The sequence below is a fragment of the Lampetra fluviatilis genome, chromosome 10 (genome assembly GCF_964198595.1).
Source record: "Lampetra fluviatilis chromosome 10, kcLamFluv1.1, whole genome shotgun sequence".
NCBI classification, from domain to species: Eukaryota; Metazoa; Chordata; class Hyperoartia; order Petromyzontiformes; family Petromyzontidae; genus Lampetra; species Lampetra fluviatilis.
The window spans coordinates 10,939,845-10,961,419 of NC_136284.1; the positions used below are offsets into that span (position 1 = coordinate 10,939,845).

The 21,575-nt window shown below is 52.6% G+C and overlaps 1 protein-coding gene across 1 annotated transcript; it reads left to right on the top strand.

Annotated features, from left to right (window-relative positions):
* Positions 1 to 790: 790 nt before the first annotated feature.
* Positions 791 to 12,068, top strand: LOC144934574 (sterol 26-hydroxylase, mitochondrial-like). Its single transcript, XM_078860523.1, has 9 exons — positions 791 to 1,268; positions 2,321 to 2,511; positions 3,746 to 3,951; positions 4,422 to 4,619; positions 5,190 to 5,353; positions 5,523 to 5,689; positions 8,514 to 8,595; positions 10,077 to 10,343; positions 11,536 to 12,068. Exons 1-9 carry the CDS (start codon positions 942 to 944, stop codon positions 11,650 to 11,652), a joined length of 1,719 nt encoding a protein of 572 aa, XP_078716649.1. The 5' UTR covers positions 791 to 941; the 3' UTR covers positions 11,653 to 12,068.
* Positions 12,069 to 21,575: the final 9,507 nt, after the last annotated feature.

Here is a 21,575-nt window from a genome sequence, read left to right on the forward strand (position 1 = left end):
TTATATGCAGTGCTGTACATTTGGGGTGCAGTGTGATGATTGCACGATGTGCCTTTGTTTAACACAGTAGCTTGTTCTCTTGTATAGCTGTTCAGTACTGTTGTGGGTGCCTGGTCCATCCAGGATCTATTGTTGAGAAACATGTTATCTAGGACAATGTTGTGATGCTGTAGTGTTCATGCATTGTGTTGATGTTTCCAAGTATTAACAGATGGTGTATCTGTGCTGTGTTTTTCCATCAGTTTTACTTCGTTCAATTCAATAAATTACGTTTGGAGTCGGGTGTTCACCCTGGCTCTGAGGGTTTATTGGATGCGAGGTTAACGACTCGGATAGCGGTGCAACGCAGCGCACAGCGAGGCCAAGACAGTGTCTGTGTTCGCTTTCAGGGCTTACAAACCCCATCCATCCGAATTGAACGACAGCGTCGATCACGGCCACCGCCGGACAGTTCTCAAGCAACCCACTTGGGCTGTACCGCCATCTGCCGGCCACCCCGAAGCCCAACGGGTTATTTGTGGGTCCCACGGCATTCCCTGCGCGATCCCACCTCACATCCCCCCCACAGCGCTGGGGCTTTCACAGAGCGCGATTCGCGTGGCGTCGTCACAGTCCGGGGTGACCCCTTCAACGAGTTCACAACATCCAGTGGACATACAGCAACAACAAAGACCTACGCAGCAGTAAAAGGCGCGCCCCCTACAGAGTGCTCGTACCTCGACTTGTGTGTGCGTCCCACCCCCACCACCACCCCCGATACGGCACGACGAGCATCAGACGCGGGGTCAAGCAGAAAGTGTACACGCGCTCTCGAGGTTACAGTGCGGAAACACAGCGACGCCGAGGCTGAGCTGAGCAAATCTCCCGTCTACATTTGCACGATCAACAACAGAGCCATCAGCGCTGCAGAGGCAACCCACGAGTTGCTGCTGCTGCTGCTGATGATGATGCTGCTGCTTGCCCCACGTGCTCTCGTGCGTTGGGCAGCCCTGCCCCAGCGCTTGCCCTTAACCGTGCCCCGCACGGGGCTGCGCTCGTCGCAAGCAGCCCTCTGCTCCCGCGGTGCCGTCTCGAGGTCGGCCAGCGGCTCCTCCGTGGCAGACGCCACCGCGAGGAGGGGTGCTGATGACGGCAAGCTGGCGGGCAAGTTCGACTCGCCGATCGGGCAGCAGCCTCGGTCCGTGAAGGAGCTGCCCGGTGTGGGGATGCTGTCCTCTCTCTACTGGCTCGTCATCCGCGGCTATTTGAGCGAGTTCCACGAGCTGCAGGTGAGTGACGCATCCTCGATCATCGTCGATCATCATCAGCTCCGGCTGCTATTCTTTGTCAGCGCAACTTCGTCAGGTGTTTGCCGTGAGACGATGGGGGGAGGTGAGCTCAAATTAAGTTCTGCTTGAGGAACGTCTGCCGGGGAGATGGAGTGATGAAATGAGCTTGAGCGCGGGTGCTCGGTGGATTGTTGCATCGCAGGATCGTGCGATGGCGACGGACTTGGGGAAGCCTTCGTACAGCAGTGGATTGATCATGGCTGGTGAGCAAAAAATGATTGGTCTTTCGTCACCCGCATGAAAAGTGGCCAACTACAAGAAACGTCTGACCTCTATGATTGCCAACAAGGGTTTTGCCACCAAGTACTAAGTCATGTTTTGCAGAGGGGTCAAATACTTATTTCCCTCATTAAAATGCAAATCAATTTATAACATTTTTGACATGCGTTTTTCTGGATATTTTTTGTTGTTATTCTGTCTCTCACTGTTCAAATAAACCTACCATGAAAATTATAGACTGACCATTTTTTTGTCAGTGGGCAAACATACAAAATCAGCAGGGGATCAAATACTTTTTTCCCTCACTGTATATTTGGCTGCAAACATTTTTGCTGTGAACTTACAACGTTAGACGGCACTTTACAATGTAGAAGGAAGCTATGCAAAGACAGCATTATATTGTAGAAGCAGGTGGACTTCTCCTCAACTCTGGCTGTCGCCTGATGAAGCTGGTTGTAATTACTGGCGAAACGTCGTACTCAGAATGTAAATGTTGTGGCTTGGCTCTCCAACACACCTGTGTGCTGTACTAATACACTACACTATACACTACACTATACATTACACTACTCTACACTATACACTACACACTAGTGCTGTACTAGTGACGAATTGCATGTTCTGTTTACTTGACAACCCTTACTAGTTTGCCGTGTCGGGTGGTGGCGGGTTTAACGACACATGATTCTGTTGGTGTTTCGAAAATCGTTTTTACTTTGAGCGACGCACACTAATACCAAGTAATCAATGACGAGGGATGTTTGACCCAACAGATTATACATCACAAGCGCTTCGGTAACATGTGGACTACATACATGGGCCCGGAGCTGTTCGTCTGCCTTGCCGACCCAGACCTTATCGAACAGCTGATGAGACAGGAGGGACCTTACCCTGTGCGCTCAAGCATACCCGCCTGGGATGATTATCATATGATGCGGGGTCATTCCAAGGGCCTGCTAACCCAGTGAGTCCACCATGATGCCAGTGGTGTCTTGTTTTTTGATTGTGTACTCAGTGTCTACAAACAGCGCATTGGGTTTTCCAGTTTCACGTGATAATGAGTGCGGGTGGATTCATTCATGAACTGAATTGTGCTGGAAATGGCTTCATCGTCATTATTAGAGACCCCTAGACCCACAGAGAGACTGATAGACTTACATGGAGAGCCATTGAGAAAAGGAAATGTTCTGATTTCATCATCTGCGCTCTTCCACCATATGGCCACTGGTTTGGTGAAAGTGCAGCACTTGTCATCATCATCATCACCACCACCACCACCAAATATTGCCTTGAGGTTGAGTCAACCTAGGGGAGGCCCAGGACTGGTTTAGATAATTGTCATTGGTGTTGGCCTTGAGTGGGAATCGAACTGGAGTCACCGGGTTTACAGTGCAGCGTCCGCATCTTTGCCCGCACCTCCGGATGAATGCAAACACACACACATGTGGTGGTGATGTTGGAACGCGCGCACACCGAACCCGGGTGAATCACAGTACTTACCAGTGCGGGGTCGTTGTGTTATCCCTGACCGGGGCCCCTCCTGAGGGGAGGGGGCTGTGGGGTGTGTGTGATCCTACAGAACCCTGCCCCTCGGTGGGAAATGATACAAACCGGTGCAGGGCAGTTGTGTTATCCATGACCAGGGCCCTCCTGAGGGGAGGGGGCTGTGGGGTGTGTGTGATCCCACGGAAACCCGCCCCTCGGTGGGGAATTGTATAAAAGACGGGACTCTGAGAGCAGAAGGGCAGTTCGATCAAGCCAAGCCGAAGAACCAGCTGAAGACTGAAGTCCAGCTAGCTAGACCCTGGGACTCCGCTGACGAAGGGCCGGGCAGAGCAAGCCAGTGGTGCGACCCCAGAGCCACGATGGCCAATGTCCTTTTCAGGGCCGGATTCGTGTGGCTGGTGGTCGAGACCTGTGCCGAAGCTGGGCCAGGTCAGTTAGTCTCCATGAGAGGAGGATCGTAGAATAGAGGGAAATAGAGGATTTAACTTGGGGTATTAACTGGGGAATTACTTCCCTCGTTAGAACGGGTGAAGAGGCCGTTACCTCTTCAGGTGTGAGCTGTCGAGTTGAGAATAATAAATACGTGTTGCCTCAAGTTCAACCGTCTCTGTCGTCATACAAGGCCACCACACACACATGGCCGATTACCGGAGCTGCTAGCCCCCCCCCCCTTCCCATCTCTACACCTGCAGGATGGGCGCCGACTGGAAACGCATGCGTGAAGTTCTCAACCAGCGCATGCTCAAGCCCAGGGAGGTGATGCAGTTTGCGGACCCCCTCAACGCCGTCGTCACAGAGCTGATGGGGCACGTGCGGGCGAGGCGCGGGCACGGCGCCGCTGCCGCCGTTTTCCCGCTGCCGGACGTCGCTCAGCTGCTCTACCGATTCGCCTTTGAAGGTGCGCTCGCTCAGCCCGGCTCGCGGACCCGTGAATGCGGCGGCTGGGCCCGAAAACGGCACAGCCACACTTTTGATGTAGCGATAAAGAATAACAAGTGTTCATTTATGACAGTAGCTTGGATTATTTAATGTTGTCCAGAACGATAGTCTGTAACTTTTGCAATTTTTCAGTTTTATTAAGCGACGAGTCACTCTGAACTCGTGACATCGCATCTGGCTCAAAGGGTGGTCCAGGTAGAAACGTGCCACTCCCTATCCAAGCTACACACCCTTGGGTTGGTGTTCACTTCGCCTGGTGAGACTACTGTGGGAATTCGGGCTGAGCCGATGGTACATGAATCGTGAACGGGGCTGGCTTTCTTTCCAGCGGTCATGGTAACCCAGGCACAAAATAAACCAAATCATCTTTAAAACCACTAGTTTTCTTTCAACTAAACGCCTCTTTTGCTCATCATTTGTTCGTGGTAGGCGTTACAACCGTTCTGTTTGAGACTCGAATGGGCTCGCTCGAGGAGACCGTCCCCAAGGAGACCCAGGACGTCATTCACGCCATTGAGAGCATGCTGTCCACCACGATGTACGTGCTGGCCCTACCTCGGTGGACGCGGCCACTCCTGCCCTTCTGGGGCCGCTTCGTCCAGGCGTGGGACGTCATCATCAACACCGGTGCGGTGTGTTGGCTTAGGTCAACTGTCATTATCCCCGACTGCGCTCACACGTACCACCGCGACAAAAGTAGATGTTCAAGGCCTTGACTCACCACCCGAGCATTTGTCACTGGTAATACTTCACCAGATAAAGCAGTTAAATGAAGCAACTATGGCGACTTGGTGCCGCATAGCGGCGCAGTTCTGTCTAGCGAATGTAAAGAGTATTAAAATGTGGGTTTGATAAACAATGGTTGGTTTATAGAATACACAACCTCTGGCAGTCATTTGACCTCTGTGATCTGATTGGAAGTTGCTATTCCAGTTGTCCACTCGGGGCAGCTGCAATCACATTTTGTCCACATTTGAGCAACTCAATTTTTTACAAAAGTAGAAAATGCGACCGGCACTCGTGCCTGTAACGATCGGCCCAGAATTGCCTCGTTACGCTACGGCCTTCAGGAAAGGATGAAAAGTTCAACACCTGTTGAACGGATTTTTTTGTCTGTAAGGCACGACAATATTTAAAATGTTTCCCTCATTTTCTACCCGCTGCCCTTGCGCCGATGTGGTGGCTCCGGCACCTCAGCGACGCGACTGATAAACGTCAAGCTGGCGGAGGTGAAGGATTGCATCTCCCGGGGACAGGAGATGCGCGGCGAGTACCTGACCTACTTGCTGGCGAGTGGTCGCCTCTCGCTGCCCGAAATCTACAGCAACACCACCGAGATCCTGCTGGCTGGCGTGGACACCGTACGTTCGACTCCCATGGGCGGACGGCTACAGCCAGAGGCTGACGCGGGCGGCAGTTGGCCGCGATCTTGCTGCCAGTCTGTCGGCGTCACCGAGCGTGTAGTGTGATCGCCCCCCCCCCCGCTACCCTTGTTTTTATCGTTGTTTGTTGACTGTTGGTCACTCACAGACGTCGAACACGCTCTCGTGGAGCCTCTACCACCTGGCTCGGATGCCCGCCTTGCAGGAGGCCCTGTGCCGTGAGGTCAGTGCAGTTGTGCCCGGTGACGCCGTGCCGGGCATTGACGAGGTGGCCCGGATGCCACTCCTCAAGGCCGTCATCAAGGAGACGCTGCGGTGAGGTGTTCGGGGACACTGGCGGAGCCCGTGGGGGGGGGGGGGGGGGTGGGGTGGCATGTGCCCCCCTAATGATCCGATCGAAATCCCTAATTTAGTTCGGATCATTGGGGTGTATTAGTAATAAATCGGCAGTTTGCGACCCCCACTGCTACCATGTAGCATATTGTTACGTGCCAGGGACTCTATGAGATAAGAGGACAATGGTCTGAGTCCATAATTGGCAATAAGTAACGGCAAAGCAGTTATAAGTGACAAACAGAATTGTGCGCAGTTACGTATACTGTACACGACTTCCCTGAAGGCATACCTTCAGCGAGCGCGATGTCGATCACACACGGTTCGAATTCGACCCTCGATCGATGTCTGCGCCATCGCCGCGCACGCGTCGAATAAAAAGCAAGGGACAAGTCCTTATGTGGTGGTGGTGGTATTGATGCACACACACGCCAAACCGGTGCGTGTGATCGTGTCATCTCTGGCCAGGCATTCCTGAAGGGAGGGGGCTGTGGGACGCGTGCGATCCCACAGAGCCCCACCCCTCTGTGGGAAGCGGTACAAACCTGTTCTGGGCGGTTGTGTGATGTACGCCCAGGGCCTCCTGAGGGGAGGGGGCTGGGGGGCCTGTGTGATCCCACAGAAACCCGCCCCTCGGTGGGAAATCGTATAAAAGGTGGGACCCGGAAAGCAGAGGGGCAGTTCGACCAAGCCAAGACGAATAACCAGTGAAGACTGAAGACCAGCTAGCTAGACCCTGGGACTCCTCTGACCCGCTGCCCTTTTGAGGGCCGGGCAGAGCAAGCCAGTGGTGTGACCCCAGAACTTGAGGGCCGATGTCCTTCTCAGGGCCGGACTCGTGTGGCTGGTGGTCGGAACGTGTGCCGAAGCTGGGCCAGGTTAGCTAGCCTCCTCAGGAGGGAGGGAGGTCTAGAGTGGGGGAAGTAGGGAGTTAACGTGGGGCGTTAGCTGGGGAACACTTCCCCCGATAGAACGGGTGAAGAGGCCGTTACCTCTTCGAGTGTCAGGGTCGCATCTTTGCTGTAATTGAAGTTACCTGTAATAAATACGTGTTGCCTCCATCAACCTTCTCCGTCGTCATATAAGGCCACTACACTTATTAATAACTCTATAATTTTTCATTGCTGAAGGGGTTGCCCCCCCTACCTGAAAATCCTGGCTCTGCCATTGTTCGGGGGGCCGGCGAGGTGCGACCGCATACGTGGTTGCTGCTGTGTCCACTCTGCGAGCTGTATGTATGCACATTAAACTTCTTTCGCACTCTACATAGCCAACCGTGCTAATCAAAGCTGTGTGGTGTTTGCCGTTCGCGATGCCCGTCGGCTCTGCGCCGCTTACCCTGTCAGTCGGCTTCTTATGTTTCGGTTTATTTGATTGAAAGCTAGGTTGTTTACTTCAACATTTCCTGTAGGTTACATTTTTGTTGTTGTGTTCATACGTTCGTTCTTGGGCTGAACGCTGTTTATAATTTATACGATGGGCGGTAATTTTGTCACCTCTGCCAATTATACGGTCCGGATGATGTTCTGAGCCCCGTCACCAATGGCTGCACAGTAACCCATCAAGTAAAAATGTTGTTTTGTACTTTATTTGGCTAAATTCTATGTCTGAGAATTAACAATCGGTTTCGCTGCTATTTGAGTAAAATTACTCTCAGTGGTGGAATGGGTGGAAAAGTGAGCAAAGATGTGTAATGGGTTCAATTTAGGCGCACACACTTCTTGGGAAGCAACACTCAGTTATTAGAACAGTAAGTATATAACACTGTGCATTACACATAGGGTGGTGACCACCGACCTACTCTAGCTAACACACACTTCTCTAACTCTCAGCTACTCAAGCGTGACCCAGCCAGGTGGGCTACTGGCAGGTCGGCTGACTGGAGGCTTGACTCTTCTTGGCATCTTCACAATGCATCTTCATTCTTGGCACGGGCAGCCTCGAACCTCGTGAGGAGGCTGCTTATAGGAGGCTCGGCGTGCCCGGGCGCCACCCCGGCCACGCCTCCCTTCGAGAACCCTCTCGAAGCCCCCCCCCCCTGCTGTCCACGTGCCCCCCGAGGTGCCCCCTGGGCCCCCGGCCCCCACTGGGATCCGGTCACGTGTCCAGCCGGGGTCACAGAGAGTGCCACGACCTCACACCACCTCCGTGGCCTCCCGAGTCCAGAACCGGCCCCGACGTCATTCCCGCCTCCGGCCGGGATGACGTCATGTGTGTGTGTAGAATCACGTGGTAGTGACGCTCACCCGCATAGTGACGTCACACGTGTGCGTGTGCACACAGTAGTGATGCTACAATCACTACAGATGAAAGGGCCACTTGAAGCATTTTCCAGTAGTTCTGTTGAGATTCCCTTGTGAGGCCCATCTCGGACACATGGATTCGTGCCGCTCTTTAAGATTTACAAATGGAATATTTTCTTCACGGCTTGACACCAATAGCACAGCGGGCGCCTCTATGGCGAGATGTTAACTACCCCGCCTGGTACACAGGAGGTCGGGGGTTCGATCCCAACCCTGATGCCTGCTATATATTTTGAGTTGTCATGTTCTTCTCGTGGTTGTGTCGATTTTTGTATGGGTCCTCCGGTTTTTCCCTCCACATTTGGCTGCGAGAAGTTTCCACATGATAAGCCACTTCACGGAGCTATCATTTGTGGCTAGGTCACTTCTGAAAAAGAGCTGTATATCTCAGTGGGCCTTATCTGGTAAAATAAATAAAAGTTTATAGTTTAAAACACGATTTAGCACCTTTAACAATTCGCAGGATTCTAAGCTCTAAATGTTTTTGCTGTTTATGTCCGCAGGTTATACCCGGTGGTCTTCCAGAATGGGAGATACATCATGGATGATGGCGTGGTAGTCGGCGGGTACTCCTTGCCGAAAGGGGTAAACCGTGCTCGCGTTGAGCTCACTGCATACGTCACGTGGCAATTTCCCCCACATTCATTGGGTGTCGATTCAGCTGTAGAATTTAGTTCGGGACTTTTTTTTTCCAAAATAAATTATTTCTTGTCAGTTGTGAATTTGACCGTTTTCCAAATGGCATCGTTTCTCTAATCACCGCTGCCGCTTTTGTCAAGTGTGGTGATTTACATGTTGTTTTTACTGTAGTGACTCGATTATAACGATCTGTGATTGGTCGAAATGCATCAGGCGTAGCCGTTTGTAAAAATGACACTTAAATAACAGACCTTCGTCATACACTGTTGGATGAAGAACTTACCAAACCGTGTCAGTTATGGGGGTTGTTTGACCATACTTGTTTATTAATGCAAGTTGGTGAAATGGACAGCACAGAATCAAACTCACGTTGTCGTGCTCGTAGAAAAGTGTGTGAACTGCACCACAAATGGCCGTTGTGCGTGTACAGCATAGCCCTTTTTGTCAACTCACTTCTGGATGGAGGACTTCTCCATGCCACGTGGGTCATGACGGTTGTTTACATACTTCACGCCGGTCAGGGTGGGTTGGTGAAATCGAGAAACATCGATGTGGAAGCAGAGTCACAGTACAACAATGAATTCTTCCGCACTGCACTTTGCAGCCTCCAACGTAGGCTCGCAAATGCCTATAACAACCTGGCGCATACCTGGTGGTCAAGGGCCATCCAGGTTCAACACTGTTCAGCTTTCAAGGTCTGATGAGATAGGGCACGTTTCAATGTGAATGGCACTTCTCAAATAAGTTGATTGGCCAATCCGTTTTTTTTATCATGGCTCAAAGGCCCAAAACGCCAAGCGGTTCGCAACAAAAAATAACTACGTTACATGTAACAGATGAGATGTTATACTTTCATTGAGTAGAGAAAGCTTTTTTTGGACTTGGGAAAAAAGAGGAAAATGGGGAGAGGGCTTTCCCAAGTTGAGCAGCGCCAAGAAAGAAGTAGAAAGAGAAAGGTTCTGACCGGTAGTAATCGTGGTGGTTGAACGCAGTGTGGAACAGGACCCTGCGGGGTGGGCTGGTAGGAACGAATAACCAAAGAATAGAAACATAATGTATTATTACACTTGTTTAGCCAGGAAAGCCCCACTGAGTCTAAAGGTTTTGCTAGGGTCCTGCCAAGTGTTTGCAGTAGGGGGCGATGTTGCTACACGGACAGACGGACGGACGGTATAATCTATTGTAGGCTGGTTCACTTCGTTCCTACCAGTATGAGATTAAACATATTATTCCAGTAGACCCGAGTCCTCCACATCGGTGGAGATTTCAACAAAAGGAATTTAGGAAAAACCGTTACCATGGCAGCAGCCGCGAGAAAATAGTGATGAGGAGACAACTGACTGGCGGCCGGTGAGCGAGCGGAGTGAATCGGTGAATGTTGGATGGTCAGCCAACGTGATCGTTGCCCCCCGTCGCTGGTGCCGCAGACCCACGTGTCGCTGTGCCACTACGTGCTCTCCATGGACGGAGAAATCTTCCCGAATCCGCGGGAGTTCCGGCCCCAGCGCTGGCTGCGGGGCAAGGACCGTGCCGCATGGCGGCACGGCAGTGGCGGGGAAGAGGAGGAAGAGGCTGCTGCTGCTGCCACCTCGGAGAGAACGCATCCCTTCGCCTACATCCCATTTGGCTTTGGGCTGCGTGGGTGCGTGGGACGCCGTATCGCCGAGCTCGAGATGCACCTCTGCCTGGCCAGGGTCGGTATCCCCAGACGAAGGTTTTATTGGTTTAACACGTAGCAGGCTTTCATCTTCTTAGGTTTTTTCGGTAAAGTCACGTAGAAAGTAAAATAAAATAAAAACAAAAATCACGACGTTTCGGAGGCAACACAAGTTTCCGTCATCAGGTGGGACCGTCACAGCCAGATTAGCTGTATCAAGTGAGGCAATGATTCAAGATGTAATCCCTTAAAAGCGAGTTGAGGGGGGAGGGAGAGGGAGGGGGGGAGCTCATCAGACTATGGCAGCCAATGAAAGGAACGTATCGGGAGGGAGGGGGGGGGCGGGGGGGGCGAGGCCAAAAGGGTGGGCGACGGACGTGGAAGCGCTTGTGCGCAAGCGGCCAGCCACTGCACCCGCCAACACAATGGGCAGAGAGGAGGAGGGGAGGTCTAATACACATGATAGACAAAAGAACGAAAATGATGATGGGTACAAACTTTTCGTTCTTTTGTCTATCATGTGTATTAGACCTCCCCTCCTCCTCTCTGCCCATTGTGTTGGCGGGTGCAGTGGCTGGCCGCTTGCGCACAAGCGCTTCCACGTCCGTCGCCCACCCTTTTGGCCTCGCCCCCCCCGCCCCCCCCCTCCCTCCCGATACGTTCCTTTCATTGGCTACCATAGTATGATGAGCTCCCCCCCTCCCTCTCCCTCCCCCCTCAACTCGCTTTTAAGGGATTACATCTTGAATCATTGCCTCACTTGAAACAGCTAATCTGGCTGTGACGGTCCCACCTGATGACGGAAACTTGTGTTGCCTCCGAAACGTCGTGATTTTTGTTTTTATTTTATTTTACTTTCTACGTGACTTTACCGAAAAAACCTAAGAAGATGATTCCTTGCAGTCACGAAAGCTTCAAATCTAGAATTAGCAGGCTTTCGCGACCAATATCATACATAATACAGGTATTTTTGGGTTATATCGCATACATACATAAATTTGTCATTAAACATGCCACCACCCGACACAGCCAATTAGTAAGGTTTGTCACGTAAACAGAACATGACAATTCGTTACAAGCCACAACATTTACAATCTGAGTACAAGCTAGTTGTGCAAAAGGCCGAACACCCCTGGCCGTATCGTCACGCGAGATCGTGACGTTATTTGGTTTCTCCCTGAATCTCAGCGATCGTTCTCTGTCACCGCGTGTGCTGCTTGCTCCCGCAGTTTGTGAAGACGTTCGAGATGATGCCCGAGCCCGGCGCGAAACAAGTTCTGCCAAAAACACGGGGCCTCCTCGTTCCCTCTGCCCCCATCAACCTCTTGCTGCGTGAGAGACTCTGAGGAGAAGAAACTAAAGAAGAAGAACGACACGGAGAGAAGGCCATAATATATATTTTTTTGGGTTAGATCGCGAAAATATATAAATGTGTCATTAAACCCGCCACCACCCAACACAGCCAACTAGTAAGGTTTGTCACGTAAACAGAACATGCCAATTTGTTACTAGTACAGCAGACCGGTGTGTTGGAGAGCAATTCCACAACATGTACAATCTAAGTACGACGTTTCGCCAGTTATTACAACTAGCTTCATCAAGCGACAGCCAGATTTGGGAGTGACGAGACAACTGCAGACGATGCAGGGCTCAATGACTTGTGGGCGGAGTTGGCAGGGGGGCACACAGGGAGGAGGCAATGCCCCCTCCCAAACTGGGCACCTTTATTAATATATTTTCAGAAGTTTACACTTAAGATCAAGTCAAACTCCGCGTATGCTTAGTGTGCGCTCATTAAATCCATATTGAACACGCGTGTTCGACACGCGTGTGCACTCCGTGTATCCCAGGGCTTAATTTATCACCTCTATATTTTCCGGATCGCTGCTAAGATGGCATGGAGTAGTCATAATCGGCGCAATGCACCGCCACTACTACTTACTACTCCTCGAGTACAATATACGCTTATCCATAATAATCCTAAATGGCTGTACCAGAGGTGGGACAAATTCATTGTTATGCAAGTCACAAGTAAGTCTCAAGTCTTTGCTCTCGAGTCCCGAGTCAAGTCGAGTCAAAGATGAGGCAAGTCCCAAGTCGAGTCAGAAGTCAAAGCCTGCAAGTCTCAAGTCGAGTCCAAAGTCCTACCATTTTAGTTTCGAGTCATTTCAAGTCCTCTTACCACAGAAATAAAATTTATACAAATCATGTATGTCTGTAAGATTTGTATTTATTTAAACCTCTTTATATACAATGACATTAATCAAACACAGTAAAAAACAGAAAATTTAATTTTCACAAAAAATGCTCTTATTTCAACAGCATATTGCACTAGAACAATGCACAGCAGCTTCAGTCCTGTATTGCATTGACCTCATATTGCAAAACAGTTTAACTTTCAAATAGACATGGGTTCTTTTAGCCTAAACTTTTTTAAACATGTCATCAATAAAATCCTCACTCCTCAAAATTATCACTTCTGAAAAACTGGACCAACCTGATAATATAATTGGAATGCCTCCATAGAGACTGGTGTGTATGAGAGAGAGAGAGCTGTGTGGACAGGTGATGAGCAGAGGGTGAGTGTGTGTGCGCATGCGTGCTGTGGACAGGTGGAGGGAGGCCCCTACACTGCATTGCATTTGCAAAAGATCAAATTGGCCAAAAGTCTGTCAGTCATTTGTGCACGATGAGGACGCAGAATGATGCCACCATGGCTGAAAACTCGCTCCACTGGAGCACTAGAAGCAGGCACTGCCAAGACTCGGATGGCTACTTGAAAGAGTGAAGGAAGAGTCTTACTGTTCAGTGCCCAGAACAAAAGGGCATTCTGTCCTTCTGCCATGTCAATGTAGTGACTTAGCTGTACTGCTGGTGGGGTCCCAACATCCCTTTTCTGCCTCTTAAGGTATGCAGCAAACAGCCCTTCTCCTTCCATGTCCTCTAGTTCTTCTTCAGCAGGCACCGGCACAGGCACAGGTTGCTCCGTCTCTGCAGCATCTTTCAGGATCAATTCTAAAAAAACGTGTCACAACAGCAGAAACAAAAGAGCTCTTATTACCATTACTGATGTTGATGATACTGTGCAAGACTGAAAATTGTTATTATTGTTAAAGTCAGATTAATATCACATTAGATCCTAGATCAGATTAAGATCAAATTATTTTACGTTGCATTTAAGTTGCATTGCAAGTCAATAAGATTTACCTTTAACTCGTTGTGCCACCTCTGCCTTGATGTCACGGTTGACCAGCACATGGGGCTCAATCCACAGCAGACAAAAGGCTGGATCCAAGGCAGCTGCTTTCAGGTAGACTGTGTCTGAAAAGGGGGCAGTGATCCCTTCTTGAGACTGGGCCATTTTCACATTAATGAAGATCCCAAGAAATCTTTTTTCCAGGGATGCCTGCAGACCTCTGACCAGGCCGCTCAGGAAACGAACTTGAGGCTTCAGCTTCTCAAGATGGTGATTGAGGGACAAGACGGATGGAACTACTGCACTGATTGTAATGACTTTCTCCCCCTGTGTCAAATCAGTTGCTTCTCCGAACGGTTTCAAGATGTCCACCAACTCCTTCAGCAGATTCCACTCTCGTAGTGTGAATGACAGTTCTTTATGCCCGGCCTTCTCAAGAACTGCGCAGAGCTTTTGCTGATCACAATGAAGGACTGCTTTCACCTGCCGCAGTGTAGAATTCCACCTCGTGCTCACTGCAGCAGGGATGCCTCTGTGCTCCCCAAATTCACCATCGAATATGTCTTTAAACGTTGTGCTTGTGTGGAGCAGGGAGCTAAGTTTTGATAACTTGGAGAGAGAAGGACATGCCGCTTTTGTTTCTTTCAAACCGTCTCCCACCACCAGCTGCAATGTGTGTGCAAAACACTGCAGGCGCTGTTTCTTTGCCATAGCAGCATCGACGGTTTGCTGGTCTTCTAGGGTTAAGTCATGCCATAGCTCAGGATCATCAAGATTATCTCCAGCATCATCATCTTCCTCCTGTTCGCTGGGGAAGCAGACCGTAAATGCCTTGCGCATGTTAGCAGCATTTTCACTAATGATATAGTCCAATTTAGCTTTGATGTTGTATTCATCACATATTGCCTCAAATTGGTCACAGATGCGCTCCGCTGTGTGAGAGCCTTTGAAGCGGTTGCAGGCCAAGAGATTTGTCTTTAGCTGTACCCTCTCTGCATCTCTCTCCATCCAGTGCACAGTGACACCAAGGAATCCCCTCATCTTTCGATCAGACCAAATGTCCACAGTGACTGAAACATGGTCAGTGTTGCTCAATTGAGTTTTTAACTTTGAACGTCTCTCCTCAGCAAGGCTCTCTGTTTTTGTGGTCAGCGTTCGGCGACAGACTGGGGTATACTTGCTGTCCAGCACAGCCAGAAAGTGACGAAAGCTCTTATTTTCCACAATAGATAGAGGAACATTGCAATCAATAATCAAGTCAGACAGTATCGCATTGGAGATGGCCTTCTGCTGTGGGTGGCTCATGCTGTAACGCCCTACACGAGTGTCCAGGAATTGTGAGATTGAAGGCTGTTGTGGTTCATCTACGATGCTTTTGTTCATCTGGTATTCTTCATACCTGTGTAGTGGTGATACGCGCTGGGGTAGCGATCAGGTGCCAGCGCGTTGTGATTGGTTGTGTGAGTGGTGACACGCGCTGACGGTGAGGGATCAGGGGTCAGCGCGGGATCGTGGGTTGGGTGGTGTTGATTGGCTGGGTGCCGGTGACGTGCTGGTGTGGGAGTGAGCAAGTGGCAGCGCGGCGTGATTGGGTGGTGAGTGAAAACACGCGTTGGGGAGAAAGGATCGTAGAGATAGCGCGTTGTGATTGGTTCACCAACAAGCGATGCTCGCATCGAGGTCCGCATCCGCTCCGTCTCCCGGGAGGAACGACTATATAAGGGGATGCGCACAGGCGCACAGGGAGAGTGTAACCAGCGAAGACAGAAGACGGGAAGAAGAGCCAGGGCCCTGCGGTACCTAGTCCCGCTGTCCTGCGAGGACCGGGACTCTGTGTAACCCAGAGGCGGGGGTAGTGTGAGCATGCAGTGTCAGCATGCCGAGTGTGTAGCCAGAGGCATAGGGTCTACACGAGAAGAGTCTACACGAGACGAGTGATGTGTGTGTAGCCAGAGGCATAGGGTCTACACGAGGCGAGTCTACACGAGACGAGTGAGGCGTGTGTAGCGAGAGGCTTGGAGTCTACACGAGTTCAGTACGGTGTGTTATAAGAAGAGAAGAGGTTACGAGTTGTACCGGTGTCTGGTGACCGTACGCGGAAGAATAGAGACTACACGTTGTATCGAGATAAGTGAAGATTTAATAAAAGAATTGTGTTACCCGTCAAGGAGTTTCCTGCCGTCATTTCCAATACTTCAACTGGCGTCAGAAGTGAAACTGTCTTCCAAGCATGGATACGAGGAAGACCGTTCGGACCCACGGGAGTGACCGCGAGGACAACCTTGACGACCCGGGCCAGCTGCCGTCGGGGGGTGAGGACGAAGAATGGCCCACGCTGCAGGATCCGCCGGCGGCGCCGGAGGAGCGGCGGGGGACCGAGGCCGTGCTCCGGGAGGCGCACTCTCGTCTGGCGGAGCTGCTGCTCGCCGCCGCGTCCATCCTGGCGGAGATCAGCTCGTCGGCTGGAGCGGAGACGGCAGCGGACATTCTACAGGGTCGCCCTGCAGATTCCCGCCAAAATGACTTGGCGATTCCCGCCATTTCATCGGCGGCGACTTTTGGCGGGAACGGCGACCGCCACGTGGGTGCGGGTCTCCAAGCGCGCCATCTTACGTCATCGACGCGCGCTGCGGACCGCCATCAGGCGTCCGCCATTGGAGCCGCCATCTTACACACCGACGGTGCGGCGGGACGGAACCACGACGCGGAGGACGACTTCATTTTTCAACAGCGCCTCCCCGCATTGTCAGCCTTCAAGGCGCAGATTTTTGGCGCATCAGGAGATGTCGGCCTGGTCCGATGCTACGGCGCTGCGGGCATTGCCTGCCATGTTGGACGACAACGCGCTCGCGGCCTTCATGTCAGCTCGGAGGTCGGACCGATCCACGCTTAAGGTAGCGCTGGGTCTCATGGCCAGGGTCTACGGACCTCCCTCGGCGTGCCGCCATCATTTTTATGCGAGGCGGAAGGCGGACACGGAGACCGCGCTCGCCTATCGCACGGCGTTGCTGGCTCTCGCCGATGCTGCATTTCCTCGGATGGACGAGGAGGGCCAGGATGCGATGGTTTTGGAGCAGCTGCTTAAGTTGGCACAGGACCTGGGGGTCCCCATCAACACGGCCGACGAGATCGACATTTCTTCCTTACGGGTCGCTACGAGTATACAAGCGCACGAGGCCCTTCAACGCAAACAGGGGGTCGTCTGCAACGCTGCTGTGGCCTCAACTCCGGGTCCGGTGATCACCGAACTACAAGTCGTCAGTCCGCGAGAGGAGGCGTTCACCGCGGGACGACCGGGGGACTGGAGGTCGGGGGGTCGGTCGCCCCTGCGATCGACCCGCAAGCTGGAGCAACCGAGATCACCGACGACCCTCATCACGTGCTACAACTGCGGCCTCCGGGGCCACATGGCGTCCGGTTGCCGCGCTCCCCGTCAGCGCGCCATGGGATCTCGGCTGGACGACGACCAAGGCCCCAAGGCATGCTCGGCCCACACACTCGACACGCATGGGCCGTCGCGGAGCGACGGAAGAGGGCCGGTTAGGGTTCGGGGATTCGGTACGGCGAGGGGGTTTCGGCCGGGACCGGAGAGACATTGAGTGGTCGGAGTTGGGACATAGAATTGTGGCTGCTTCAGCAGATTCATCCGTCGTTGCGGGTTCTATTGATGGGGTAGAGGTCAGGGTATTGGTGGACACGGGGGCGTCGGCGACGATTATATCTGACCTCATTTATAACATTCTCCCCGTCCAGTGCCGTCCACTGCTCCCAGTGGATGTGCCGTTTTTCGCCGCAAATGGGGGATCGTTGGGCATTATCGGTCAGATTAGGGCGTCCATTTGCATTGGAGATATCAAATTGTCGGGACCCGTTTTTGTTTCGTCTTCTTTGGCGGTTCCTTGTCTATTGGGCACTGATTTTTTGGCTAAGATGCCCATTAAAATTCTAATTGATCAGCGTTGCATTGAACTACCTTCGGGTCGCCGCATTTCATTTTTGTCGAGCCCTACTGAGATTCGGACGGCGTGCGCCACGATACAAGCATTGGCGACGCAGACCGTGCACGTGCCCCCGGGTTCACAGATGTTAATTCCCCTCCGGTTAAGGAAACCATGGGTAGAGGGGACTTCGGAACAAGGCATGCTTTTGGGTCCTTCTAACAAGGCTGTAGGAGGGGTCGATTTGTCGGTGGCTCACACTTTGGTTCGGGCTGGATCGCGGCCAGCCGTCATTCAGCAGGGTACCGTGCTGGCTCACGCGGCGCGGGTTCCTGCGGAGGAACGGCTGGTTGCGCATGTTGATCCGAGCCCCACACAGAATATTGAACCGAAAGAGGACCTTGAATGGGTCCATTCACTGTGCGCGGGCGCGGACGATTTGTCAAGGGTGCAGTTGGGTGCGCTGCGCGAGTTACTAATGGAATTTTCTGATGTGTTCAGCAAGCATAAATATGACATTGGGTGTACGGATTTGGTACGCCACCACATTGACACGGGCGATGCGGCACCGGTCAGGTTAAATCCCTTCCGGCTGAGTCCTGCCGAAAAGGAACATGTTCAGTCGGCCGTTAACGATATGCTTGAAGCCGACATTATTTCGCCTTCCTCCAGTCCGTGGGGAGCACCTATTGTGCTGGTTAAGAAGCAAGACGGCTCCTTGCGATTTTGCGTAGATTTCCGTCGCCTGAATAAGATCTCTGTGGCTGACGCGTATCCGCTCCCCAGGAAGGATGAGTCCCTCGATGCATTGTCTGGTGCACGATATTTTTCGACTCTTGATTTGTTATCGGGATTCTGGCAGTTGCCGCTCGACGAAGAGTCTAAACCTAAGACAGCATTTCGGACTCCAGGGGGCCTGTTCCAGTTTAACCGGTTGCCCATGGGACTTCACTCCTCTCCAGCGACGTTTCAGCGCCTTATGGAGTTGGTTTTGTCAGGCTTGCAATGGGAGACGTGCTTGATTTACCTTGACGATGTCATTGTTTTCAGTAAAACATTTCAGGAACACCTCCAGCGATTGAGAGGGGTGTTCTTGCGAATGCGATCGGCTAAATTGAAATTTAAACCGGCCAAATGCCACCTTTTTCGTAAGTCCGTTAGATACTTGGGTCACATTGTCGACTCTTCGGGGATCTCTACCGATCCCGCGAAGACGGACTGTGTCGGTTCATGGCCGACGCCCACGTCGGTTGCAGACGTACGCAGTTTCATTGGGTTTGCTTCGTATTATCGCCGATTCGTTGAGCACTTCGCCACTATTGCAAAACCCTTGCACGCTCTCACGGCAAAGGGTGTGAAGTTCAAATGGGGACCGGAAGAGGAGGCCGCATTCTGTGCCCTTCGGAACGCCTTGGTGGGCGCCCCACCCTTGCGTTATCCGGATTTTGCGAGTCCCTTCTTGCTAGACACGGATGCTAGCAACACGGGCATTGGGGCGGTACTGCCCCAGGTCGTTGGGGGAGTCGAAAGGGTGGTCGCTTATGGTAGCAGGGTGTTGTCTCCGGCTGAGCAGCGCTACTGCGTCACCCGTCGTGAACTGCTCGCCATTGTTTTTTTTGTACAACAGTTCAGACCGTATCTCTATGGGCGTCACTTTACGGTCCGGACGGACCACGTGGCGCTACAGTATTCATTGAGGGTCGCCCAACCCTCGGGCCAATTGTCGCGGTGGTTGGAAGTCCTCCAAGACTATCAGTTCACGACCACATACCGGAAGGGGTTGCGACACACAAATGCCGATGCCCTGTCGCGATTGTTGCCGTGTCAGAAATGTGCGTGTCTATCGGGATCGGCGCGCTGTAAACCGCTGGTTGTGGAAGATAAGGGGACATTGGCTGCGACAGCGGGCGCGCCAGTCGGGGAGGTCCCCGCTACTTGTCAGGAGCGGGACTCGCTGCTCTCATTGTCGCTGGGCGAGTGGGGCCGCCTCCAAATGGCGGATAGCTCCCTGCTAGCATTGCGCCGCAGGGTGGGTGGTCCTAAAGAGGACCAGGTGTGAACTGGCTCCTATGTACTTAAACAGGGCATGTTGATGAGATGGGACAGTTTGTCCCGGCGGCACGCGCTGGTGGTGCCTTCCGCTGTAAGGGGAAAAATTGTTTTGGCCGCACACGAACGCCTCTTGCATTTGGGAGTAAACAAAACTCTTGCCCTGCTTCAGCGTGACTATTATTGGCCGGGAATGGGGAGTGACGTGGTAAATATTCTGAAGGGGTGCGTTGAGTGCGCCAGACGGAAACCACCACCCGTGCTAGCTAATCCACCGCTGCAATCGATTCAGGTCTCGCGCACTAACGAGCTCGTTGCACTCGATATTTTGGGGCCTTTTCCAGTCACGCCTAGAGGGAATAGATACCTGTTGGTGGGGGTCGAATATTTCACCCGGTGGCCTATGGCGTGGCCTCTCGCCAACCAGTCGGCAGCGGCTGTGACGGACGCCTTTGTCCAGGGCTATGTCCTGGACAAGGGGGCTCCCGAACGCTTGCTGACCGACCAAGGTATAAATTTTTCGAGTAAATTGTTGCAAAAGGTGTGCGATTTACTGGGTACTAAAAAGGTGCGTACCTCCCCGTACCACCCGCAGACAGACGGGATGGTGGAAAGACTTCACAAGACTTTGACTTCTATGCTGTGCCAGCAGGTGTGTGAGGCACATGTAGATTGGGACCTGCAGGTCCCGGGGGTCCTTGCCGCGTACAGAATGGCCCCCCATGCAGCGACAGGGTTTTCCCCATTCTATTTGATGTACGGTCGGGAAGCCGACCCGCCCATGGAAACGCAGCTTGGCCTGTCCGCTCCACGAACCAATTCTAAATTGGCGGAACATATTAAATTCAATATTCACAAGCTAACAGAGGCAAGGGAGGCCGCACGGCTTAATTCGCGGGCTCGCCAAATTGCTAACGAACGGCTGCGGGCACGGAGGGTGTCCGTGCACGAATGGAAACCGGGTGACAGGGCCTGGCTGCATTGCCCTCAGGCGCCCTTGGCTACGTCGCCTAAATTGTTGAGGCCATGGCGGGGGCCCGTGGAGATCGTGCGCGTGGCACGGCCCCAGTGCGTTCAAATAAAATGGGGAAAACGACGGTGGTACGTCCACCCCTCCCGACCGAAACCGTTCTCGCCTCCATATGGCCTCCCATTGTGTCGTGAGGGCCGAGCATGTGACGTGACCGACGACCCAGAGGGGGAAATGTCTCTGCCTGATCCTCACATGTCTCCGCCTGATCTGCTCCCAGGTGTCTCGGAACTGACAGCTGCCGACCACCGGCGGCCGGATCTTCGCGGCGGGGCCGGGCCTTTCAGGCCCGTTCCATGCCGTCTAGAGCAGCCGGAGCCGCCTGACGGTCGTCAGTGTCCCGTCCCGTATGACGGACCAGCCAGACGGACTCGCGCCAGGTCGCGCTACTTTGTTTGACCTGCCACGTGAGGAGTCGAGGCAGTGGGAGCGCCTCGTCACTTCGTTAGTTGCAGAGACGCGGAGCGCGTTCGTTTTCTAGAAATTGCTTTTATTACGTTGTTCGTCGGGCTGTATATAGTTTTTTTTATATATATAAGGTGTTGTGTGTGGTATTGTTAACTTTTCTTGCGTTTATTGTCAAATTGTACATAGGTTGCTGTTGTGTTGTTGTTGTGTTACGGGGCACACTGGGGGGGGGGGGGGGTTTGTTGTGTTAACAATGTGGGAGGTTGGTGGTTAGCAGCCGGGACGGCTGCAAGCTATGTGGGGGGGGGGGGGGGGGTGATGTAGTGGTGATACGCGCTGGGGTAGCGATCAGGTGCCAGCGCGTTGTGATTGGTTGTGTGAGTGGTGACGCGCGCTGACGGTGAGGGATCAGGGGTCAGCGCGGGATCGTGGGTTGGGTGGTGTTGATTGGCTGGGTGCCGGTGACGTGCTGGTGTGGGAGTGAGCAAGTGGCAGCGCGGCGTGATTGGGTGGTGAGTGAAAACACGCGTTGGGGAGAAAGGATCGTAGAGATAGCGCGTTGTGATTGGTTCACCAACAAGCGATGCTCGCATCGAGGTCCGCATCCGCTCCGTCTCCCGGGAGGAACGACTATATAAGGGGATGCGC